The 11120-nt window shown below is 42.5% G+C and overlaps 1 protein-coding gene across 1 annotated transcript in view; it reads right to left on the reverse strand.

Annotated features, from left to right (window-relative positions):
• Nucleotides 1-1715, reverse strand: part of LOC113040335 (protein NLRC3-like) — a 28097-nt gene extending 26382 nt beyond the window's left edge. Inside the window, exon 1 of the mRNA XM_026198690.1 lies at nucleotides 1661-1715. Coding sequence (XP_026054475.1) covers nucleotides 1661-1704 — 44 coding nt within the window. The 5' untranslated portion in view covers nucleotides 1705-1715. The remainder of the gene's footprint in view (nucleotides 1-1660) is intronic.
• Between the last annotated feature and the right edge of the window lie 9405 nt (nucleotides 1716-11120).

Genomic DNA, 11120 nt, shown 5'->3' on the forward strand with positions numbered 1-11120 from the left:
AGCACTCACCCATCCTTTCATTATTTACAGCTTCAGCATCAAACTTTCTCAACAAATACACTTCTTATACAGACAGAAATGGAATTCGTTACAGTACTAGTAACATGACCTTTTCTTCACGCCCCACAGAAGTTGTAACTGTGTATCTTCCACATAAAATTATAGTGATTGATAGTGACATTCAAGTAGAAGTGTTGTATTAATCTCATTAATTGTCATGTGTCATGCTTGAATTAGGGCTGCACGATTATGACCATTATTCCCTTGATATTGTATGTGCAATTATTCATTATGATTATTACAATTTACATCGAATGATGTTTATCATTGTTTGATGCAACTGCATACTGTATTTTTATATGAAAATAAACAAGCTGAAAAAAAAACTAACTGAAAAACTTTTCTATGTGCTTTTCTATAGTAAAATATACATTTGATTGGTTTCTTCTTTAAATTATAAAAAAGTAAAAATATGAATGGTATTATAATGTTATACTAAAACTAAAACAATGGAATAAACCCTTAAGATAAGATGTAGAAAGAAAAAAAAATCATCTTAAGCATGCAGAGTAACATAAGTGGACCATTTATATAGATGATTATATAATTGTGGCATCCATAATTGTACTTGAAATTCAATTAATTGTGCAGCCCTAGCTTGAATCTGATTGTAATTTCTCCATTACCCTTGGGTACAATTATATTTCATTAAGTTTGTAAGAAACTTTAATTCTCCAAAAGGATTTTTAATTAGAGCAATATAATGTACCACATGCTGATCAGAGGGACACAACTTACAAAACAATGTTCAGATCATCTTTTTCCCTGACAAAATCAATATAACGCAATATTTCTGTCTGCTGAATATAAGTTTTTCCATATTCCAAGCTTGCCTGCTGCACTGGGGACATCACATGCATGTGATGGGAAGTCGTGGCCTAATGGTTAGAGAGTCGGACTTGCAATCAAAGGGTTGTGAGTTCGAGTCTCGGACTGGCAGGAATTGTGGGTGGGGGGAGTGCATGTACAGTTCTCTCTCCACCTTCAATACCACGACTGAGGTGCCCTTGAGCAAGACACTGAACCCCCAACTGCTCCCCGGGCGCCGCAGCATAAATGATGCCTACTGCTCCGGTGTGTGTGTGTGTATGTGTGTGTGTTCACTGCTCTGTGTGTGTGCATTTCGGATGGGTTAAATGCAGAGCACGAATACTGAGTATGGGTCACCATACTTGGCTGAATGTCACTTCACTTCACTTCATGTGTGAGTCATGAAAATAAATCAAATTATTTGATTGTTGGATTTTTAACCAGCTTGGTTGAGGCATCAAAAGTAACTAAGCTGTTATATTGATAGTAATTGTTATATTATTTCTGAATTCTTATTAGTAATTACTTACACTAGTTACTGCAAAAAGTAATATTACAGTAACTAATTTACTAGTTACTGCCCAACACTTGTTAAATCAAACATATTTAACTAGGCTAAATATTCCTGTGTTCATTCAACAAGTTTCAAGCTGTTGTTAACGTGACAATCTAAAAACATTTATAGGAACTTCTACTTTGATTTGCAAATAATTTGACATGACAATAGTGAGAGAAAACACTGCTTGTTGAAAAGTGTTGTTGTCTTCTCTGAAAGCAGACTCAGTCTTACCTCTGTTTGTGTGAGAGACTCATCTTTCCTCTCTTCTCTGACATACTGCAGATGAACAGCTCAACACTGAGATCTTTGTGTCTCTGAAGATGATCAGATGCTCATCATGACCTGGACATGACAATCAGATCAAGATCATGAGAGTTCAGAGAAACAAATGATGAAGAAAATAACTAGTGCTGAATCTTTGTGTAACACTATAAAAACTTCACAATCACGGGAAGCAGGAGGCGGGAACCGGCGTGCATTCAAAATGAAGATTTAATAATAAAATAAACACAAAACAGCTTGACAGCCCCTCACGGACGACTGCCGCGCACAAACAAAAACCAAAAAACTAATTAAAATCCAGGCCTGGTCCTCTCTCGTCCTTCACTGTCATCGCTCCTCTTTTATATCCTTCCTATCCATCCGCCCCACTCACCACATGCCCCTCGCAGGCTTGGGGGGGTACCCACGAGATTGCGCTCTACTCCCATCCTCTCAAAATAAAAATAAAATATGCTACAAATTATGGCTGGGTAAATCGATTTTATCGATTAACTCAAATGTGTAGTTTACATCGATTTGTTTGAATGAAAATCGGTTTTCTTTTTAACATCCGCCGACGCTCCACTCAAGGCTCCAGTAGTCCAGTAGCTGTGGCTTAATGGTTAGAGAGTTGGACTTGTAACCCTAAGGTCGCAGGTTCGAGTCTTGGTGCTGGCATGAGTTGTAGGTGGGATGGAGTGAATGAACTTCCACCCTCAATACCCATGGCTGAAGTGCCCTTGAGCAAGGCACTGAACCCCCAGTTGCTCCCCGGGCGCTGGATCTATAGCTGCCCACTGCTCTGGGGGTGTGTTCACTTCTCACTGCTGTGTGTGTGTGCACTTGGATGGGTTAAATGCAGAGCACCAATTCAGAGTATGGGCTACCATACTTGGCAAATGTCACGACTTCATTTTCATTTGACCCACACACATCAAGCCGGCTTTAGTGTCAATTCTTGCCCATGTGTGACAGACCAGTTTTAGGTTGTGTTCTGGTTTGTTGTATGTGGGCCTGATATGGCCTATACCAGGTGACCAGATGTGCCACTTTCCAGGGACAATATTGTCACCTTACTTTATCAGTCAGTGGGTCTCAAACTTTGAGTACTGAACCCACATAATATTTCAGGACATCTTATATATATATATATATATATATATATATATATATATAAATATATATATATATATATATATATATATATATATATATATATATATATATATATATATATATATATATATATATATATATATATATATATATATATATATTAGTGGTGGGCCGTTATCGGCGTTAACGTGCTGCGTTAACGCCAGACTCTTATCGGGCGATAAAAAAAAAAATATCGCCGTTAATCTATTCTCAAAGTTGGGTTGGGAGCTGGGTCTATACTAAGCAAGCTATGATGACTTTCACCTTGATATTTTATATAACTGACTGGCTGAGGCCAGCCTAAAAAGATGCTCAGGACAGTTGACGGGCCACTGCTGCGCATCGTCATGAAAGCTTATCTTTCTCACGTGTTTTTAAGCATTACCGCTTGTCGATTTAATAATAATAATAATAATAATAATAATAATAATTCATTACATTTATATAGTGCTTTTCTAGGCACTCAAAGCGCTTTACATAGACAAGGGGTATCTCCTCATCCACCACCAGTGTGCAGCATCCACCTGGATGATGCGACGGCAGCCATAGTGTGCCAGAACGCCCACCACACACCAGCTTACTGGTAGAGAGGAGACAGCGTGAGGAAGCCAATCAGCGGATATGGGGATTGTTAGGAGGCCATGATGGTCGGAGGCCAATGGGCGAATTTAGCCACGATGCCGAGGTCACACCCCTACTCTTTTCGAAAGACATCCTGGGATTTTTAATGACCACAGAGAGTCAGGACCTCGGTTTAACGTCTCATCCGAAGGACGGTGCTTGTTGCCAGTATAGTGTCCCCATCACTACACTGAGGCACTAGGACCCACACAGACCACAGGGAGAGCGCCCCCTGCTGGCCTCACTAGCACCTCTTCCAGCAGCAACCTAGTTTTCTCAGGAGGTCTCCCATCCAGGTACTGACCAGATCAGCCCTGCTTAGCTTCAGTGGGTGACCAGTCTTGGGCTCCAGGGTGATATGGCTGCCGACATTTAAACATTAAAGCATCCAAAAACAAGACGCGGAAAAGCTGAACAGAGTAGCGCGTGCCATGTTAGGTGCGCACGCAGAGAGAGAGAGCCGCGTATCACGGACAGCGACACTGAACCGAGCTCTCTTCTGCGAAGTTCTCCTCAAAGTCCCTCCTGCACCCGAACGAACAAATACAAATCGCAGTTTGAACAAACAAAAAGATGTGAAAGAGCCAAATTCAGTACTCGCAGTGTTCTGGTGTTCAGGGCTCGCGCAGAGAAAGGCGTCTCAAAACACTTGAACATCGAATTTGCTTATTTTTGCTCTTGTGCCGACAAATACATACAAAATATGTCAAAATATCCACCTTGTAAATTATGCTCGAAAAAACTGTCAGTTATTTCTTAAGTGATAGTAAACAGTTAAGGAAAAAATGGGATGTGTTTTATATTGGATGCGTTCATCGTCTCTCTTAAAGTGACCGCGCCTAATTTAGCGACTGGCTGCTGTAATGTTAATCCAAGAAAATGAAAATCACTCACTGCTCTTGACTGAATTACTTTGTAGTTTTAACAGTCAAACCAAAAATTATTCAGACACCAGATATAATTTTTGATATATAGCAAAACTGTAATAATGTGAGAAATGTTGAAGGGGTCTGAATAAATGTAGGTTTGAGTGTATATTTCATTTTTACATTAAAGACTATCCAGTGCTATTTTACATTTAATTATTTGGTTTCTGTACCTTGACACCTACAAACTTGAAAAAAAAAAAAAAACGTAAACATTGTATAAATAGCACAAATAAATAAAAATAAATGAACATACAAATTAAACAATTTCAAACAGGGCCCACTGTACAACCTTCACCGGGGCCCAGCAAACCCCAGCTACAGCAATTCGAATGAGCCATTTTAATCTAGATTAATTTCAAGATCACAGTGAGATTAATCTAGATTCAAAAAATTAATCTATGCCCACCACTAAAATATATATATATATATATATATTAGTGGTGGGCCGTTAAATATCGCCGTTAAACTATTCTCAAAGTTGGGTTGAGAGCTGAGTCTATACTAGGTGAGCTATGATGACTTTCACCTTGATATTTTGGCGCGGATGTATACCTAGCCGAATCTGTAGGGGTGAGAACGAGTCTTTAAACCTGTGTGTATGCCTACTGTGAAATTACCACATCAAACGTGACGTGCTAACATGGATGCAGCTGAAGCCGCCGGGTTTGCTTCAGGGAATTTTTTTTTATTTAAGAAGCTTCCCAATGGAAACCTCGACAAGACGCACGCCTGATTCACACATACTCCATCTGCAGTGTGTATGCAGTCCGTGTGCGTTACGTATGTGGTGCAGAAGCAGCACGGTCTCATACTCATTGTGCTTTCACACAGGACACGTTTGCAGTCCACTACTCAGTACGTGAACGATCGCTGCACTGCTGCAGACGCAACACTCCTGGAACGCACTGACAGACCGCCACCGTGTGAACGCTGGAATCTGTTAACATGGGTGCCTAAAAAAAATACGCAACGCATACACACTGCAGACGGAGTATGTGTAAAACAGGACTCTCATCCTTCATGAAAGAACATTGTTACATACAGTTTAACGCGGAATTTGCCAAATTTTGAATTAATTAATCAAAAGTTGGTCATTGCACTTACATCAAATCGCAAAATGGACTAATATCTGTAAATATTAAGGCGGAAAAGTCGGGGGGTGGTCGATTTTATCGTAAATCTAATCGTGTTTATCGTCTCTCTAATCCGGAAGAACAGGTTGGATTTGACCTCAGAATACTTTTAGCCTCGCGACTTAAAATAGAAGAAGAGGAAATAAAATAACTTTTAGAATTATTATTAATTCTACAGACTTCAAAAGTTCAAATGTTTTAACACGCGTCGATCGTCTTTAAACGGTTTGTTTTTATTAATATCTCTGTTTCTCTGAGGTTTGTTATTCGGCGACAGACAGGTGTAAGTTATAACTGAACAAATCACGCTTCATCCAGCTCTGAAACGCGTTCATCATTCTCCTAAATAAGTGTAATGGTGAAAGTATTCAGACTTACTTGCAGTAGTTCAGACGATCTTGTGCTGCAGGAACAGAATCCAGAAGTCTTTCAAACACTTTCGGTTTCTGATCGCTGTTAAACACCTTCTTCTTCTTCTTCTTCTTCTTCTTCTGCTTCTTTCTGTTGAATGGCCGTTCACTCTTTAAGAGTATTACTGCCCCCTGCTGTATATCTTGCGCACATAAATATCAAATGTATTGATATCACAGTGGATTAGAGCCCAAGCTTCAGTTTCCACACTGAGCTGCTCAACTTCTGAGATGGACAGAACCATCATGGTCCTCATCCTCAAACACTAAGACCTGTGGTCTAGTCCTGTAAGCTCTGAAAATCTTAAAACCACCAGTAACACTTTCTATGCATATAGTCGATTGATTAAGGGGACAATCAAAATAAAATGTCACCATATAAAACAGTTCCCCCCCCCTTTTTCTTCCAAGATATGATACAGTCCATTATACTGTTAATTAAATAGATTTAATATGGTGTTCATTGTGTGTTATGAATAATAATATTCTTAAACTTATAACCAGGGCTTAAAAACGAAAAAAAAAAAAATCAATCGGTTCACTCCGAACAGAACCGGTATTATAATGTTTCCGTTCCTACGTTCCTCATTAACATTACCGTACCTAAACCGATTTCATTCGAAAAAATAACGGTTTATAACATTATTTTTTATTTGCATACACTTTAAACAAGTGTATAAACAGACTCATTTTCACTCAAAAATAACATAGGCTAACACATTAAACTTGAACATTTAATGCATAACATGGTTAAAACCACAACAGAAATTTAATTTCATTAATTATAAAGCATAAACAGCTGGAAAAATATTGACCCATTTTACTGAACCGTTTGTACTGAGCGATCAAATGTCTTCTTTTCAGAAGAGTGATAACTTTCTGTGTACATAACTTTCTTGCAACACTAGGCTACTCGTTTTAGAAATTACATGAATTAAAAAATTAAACTGGATAACCATTGTTCTTTTAAAGCACTGTTAAGTGCAAATTTAAAAGTAGACCATAACGCAAACACCCAACGCGACACGTCCTTGCATTACAGAAATAAATTCAGTTAGCTAATTAAGCTTGATCATTTAATGCAATATAACATTGTGAAATAAAACCACAATAAAATTTCTACAATTTAATTAAGTGTTAACACTCTATAAAGGAATCACATTGAGCTGTATGGGCTACCTGAGTTACTTGGATAGGTTACAAATGAAATGCACAAACTGTAAAAGTCTATTTGAGCCTAAAGTCCATACTGCTTGTTTAAACGTACGAAAAGAATGTCCTCCAAGACCTGTGCATTAATTGAAGACCTCAGTGGAGAAAGAATGTACTTGAGGCATGAAAATGCGCGCTCTACGCTTACTTGCGTTACAGGTAGTGCAATTACACTCATAGCAAGTTTGTGCAAATTTGGGTTAGTGGGAGCAACACTTGCCCAGTACTTAAAAAGACACTCACTCCTCTTAAGGCGTGCTTCTCTGGAATACATATCCAAAACAGATGAGATTGAAACACGAGTGGGTTTTATTGTTGTGCGTTCTTTTTCTTTTGCCATCAACAGCTGTTCTATCTCGTTGTCATCATCAGATGATTGGAACGGACTGTACTGTGCCATCGTGTTGCTGCCAGATAGATTCTGAATGGCTTCCCAGGCACAACACATGTCCTGATATTACAGAGTCAAGTTCAATTACCAAATCAGGAGTTTCACCCTGGATTGCAGCTAGCTCATCCTCTTCCATTTCTGCACCCGTGGGATCAATTTTATTCGCTTCAGATGATGTCTCCTCTTGCATATCAGATAGGAAAGACACTGGCTTTAACATGTTAGCGCTATTATCTGACTTTACTGAGTGAACTTGCCCTAATTCAACATTAGGGGAGAGTGGGGACAGTTGCAATGTGTGGCAGTTGCAACATTGCTGATTTATCCAATCCACCACCAGTCCTTCCAGTGCAAGCTGTGACATCTGCTCCTTTGGAACTTTCTCCAGTGCACGCAGGGAGTCCTGCTTCGTCTGCAGTTCCTCCATTGCAAGCTGGGAGTTCTGCTTCGTCTGCAGTTCCTCCAGACCAGTGCAAGCTGGGAGTCCTGCTTCTTCTGCAGTTCCTCCAGTGCAAGCTGGGAGTTCTGCTTCGTCTGCAGTTCCTCCAGTGCAAGCTGGGAGTCCTGCTTCTTCTGCAGTTCCTCCAGTGCAAGCTGGGAGTCCTGCTTCGTCTGCAGTTCCTCCAGTGCAAGCTGGGAGTTCTGCTTCATCTGCAGTTCCTCCAGTGCAAGCTGGGAGTCCTGCTTCTTCTGCAGTTCCTCCAGTGCAAGCTGGGAGTTCTGCTTCTTCTGCAGTTCCTCCAGTGCAAGCTGTGACATATGCTCCTTTGGAACTTTCTCCAGTGCAAGCTTGGAGTTCTGCTTCTTCTGCAGATCCTCCAGTGCAAGCTGTGACATCTGCTCCTTTGGAACTTTCTCCAGTGCAAGCTGGGAGTTCTGCTTCTTCTGCAGTTCCTCCAGTGCAAGCTGTGACATCTGCTCCTTTGGAACTTTCTCCAGTGCAAGCTGGGAGTTCTGCTTCGTCTGCAGTTCCTCCAGTGCAAGCTGGGAGTTCTGCTTCGTCTGCAGTTCCTCCAGTGCAAGCTGGGAGTTCTGCTTCGTCTGCAGTTCCTCCAGTGCAAGCTGGGAGTTCTGCTTCTTCTGCAGTTCCTCCAGTGCAAGCTGGGAGTCCTGCTTCGTCTGCAGTTCCTCCAGTGCAAGCTGGGAGTCCTGCTTCGTCTGCAGTTCCTCCAGTGGAAGCTGGGAGTCCTGCTTCTTCTGCAGTTCCTCCAGTGCAAGCTGGGAGTCCTGCTTCGTCTGCAGTTCCTCCAGTGCAAGCTGGGAGTCCTGCTTCTTCTGCAGTTCCTCCAGTGCAAGCTGGGAGTTCTGCTTCTTCTGCAGTTCCTCCAGTGCAAGCTGTGACATCTGCTCCTTTGGAACTTTCTCCAGTGCAAGCTGGGAATTCTGCTTCTTCTGCAGTTCCTCCAGTGCAAGCTGGGAGTTCTGCTTCGTCTGCAGTTCCTCCTGTGCAAGCTGGGAGTTCTGCTTCTTCTGCAGTTCCTCCAGTGCAAGCTGTGACATCTGCTCCTTTGGAACTTTCTCCAGTGCAAGCTGGGAGTTCTGCTTCGTCTGCAGTTCCTCCAGTGCAAGCTGGGAGTTCTGCTTCGTCTGCAGTTCCTCCAGTGGAAGCTGGGAGTTCTGCTTCTTCTGCAGTTCCTCCAGTGCAAGCTGTGACATCTGCTCCTTTGGAACTTTCTCCAGTGCAAGCTGGGAGTTCTGCTTCTTCTGCAGTTCCTCCAGTGGAAGCTGGGAGTCCTGCTTCGTCTGCAGTTCCTCCAGTGCAAGCTGGGAGTCCTGCTTCGTCTGCAGTTCCTCCAGTGCAAGCTGGGAGTTCTGCTTCGTCTGCAGTTCCTCCAGTGCAAGCTGGGAGTCCTGCTTCGTCTGCAGTTCCTCCAGTGCAAGCTGGGAGTCCTGCTTCGTCTGCAGTTCCTCCAGTGCAAGCTGGGAGTCCTGCTTCTTCTGCAGTTCCTCCAGTGCAAGCTGGGAGTTCTGCTTCTTCTGCAGTTCCTCCAGTGCAAGCTGTGACATCTGCTCCTTTGGAACTTTCTCCAGTGCAAGCTGGGAATTCTGCTTCTTCTGCAGTTCCTCCAGTGCAAGCTGTGACATCTGCTCCTTTGGAACTTTCTCCAGTGCAAGCTGGGAGTTCTGCTTCTTCTGCAGTTCCTCCAGTGCAAGCTGGGAGTTCTGCTTCGTCTGCATTCCTCCAGTGCAAGCTGGGAGTTCTGCTTCTTCTGCAGTTCCTCCAGTGCAAGCTGTGACATCTGCTCCTTTGGAACTTTCTCCAGTGCAAGCTGGGAGTTCTGCTTCGTCTGCAGTTCCTCCAGTGCAAGCTGGGAGTTCTGCTTTGTCTGCAGTTCCTCCAGTGCAAGCTGGGAGTTCTGCTTCTTCTGCAGTTCCTCCAGTGCAAGCTGTGACATCTGCTCCTTTGGAACTTTCTCCAGTGCAAGCTGGGAGTTCTGCTTCTTCTGCAGTTCCTCCAGTGCAAGCTGGGAGTTCTGCTTCGTCTGCAGTTCCTCCAGTGTAAGCTGGGAGTCCTACTTCTTCTGCAGTTCCTCCAGTGCAAGCTGGGAGTCCTACTTCTTCTGCAGTTCCTCCAGTGCAAGCTGGGAGTCCTGCTTCGTCTGCAGTTCCTCCAGTGCAAGCTGGGAGTCCTGCTTCGTCTGCAGTTCCTCCAGTGCAAGCTGGGAGTCCTGTTTCTTCTGCAGTTCCTCTAGTGCAAGCTGGGAGTCCTGCTTCGTCTGCAGTTCCTCCAGTGCAAGCTGGGAGTTCTGCTTCATCTGCAGTTCCTCCAGTGCAAGCTGGGAGTCCTACTTCTTCTGCAGTTCCTCCAGTGCAAGCTGGGAGTCCTGCTTCGTCTGCAGTTCCTCCAGTGCAAGCTGGGAGTCCTGCTTCATCTGCAGTTCCTCCAGTGCAAGCTGGGAGTCCTACTTCTTCTGCAGTTCCTCCAGTGCAAGCTGGGAGTCTTGCTTCGTCTGCAGTTCCTCCAGTAATTTCCTATAGCCTCTTGTATTGGCTTGATAATTTTTCTGAAGCCGGTATCTTCCATCAATGTAAATGGTCTCCCGTTGACAGTTACTAGTTCTATGTATGCATCTTTTAGAACAGCAGGATTCATTTGAATACGCAGGTCTGTTGTCTTTTGCTTTTTCACTATGACCGCTTCCAGAGTTGTCTGTCCTTCTGCTGTAGATGCTGGTCTTTTAATGCTGCTTGAAGCAGCATACTCTGCTGGATGTTTACGTTGAATATGCCTCTGCAAGTTACCTCCGTGATTCCCGGCTATTTCTGTCCCGCATCCCTCAATATTGCAGACAGACTTGTTAGCCGATTTGTCATAGGAGAAATACTGACGGAAAGGATTATCTTGTTGGCGACCATCTAAAAAGAGTCATTGACAGTGGTATAAGTTAATAGGCCAATTTGTGCTTTTTACGTTCTAAAAATTAGCTCACATTAATTACAGAAAAGAAACAAAACAGATTGCATTACTACGTAAAGCTAATCTTAACGTTTCTAAGCATGTTTTATTTAAACATACCTCTGAAAATTTGATGGTTAGCCAGCTTTGTGTATAAAGACAAATCTAATCGGGAGAAA

Source organism: Carassius auratus, chromosome 22 (assembly GCF_003368295.1).
Source record: "Carassius auratus strain Wakin chromosome 22, ASM336829v1, whole genome shotgun sequence".
Classification (NCBI taxonomy): domain Eukaryota; kingdom Metazoa; phylum Chordata; class Actinopteri; order Cypriniformes; family Cyprinidae; genus Carassius; species Carassius auratus.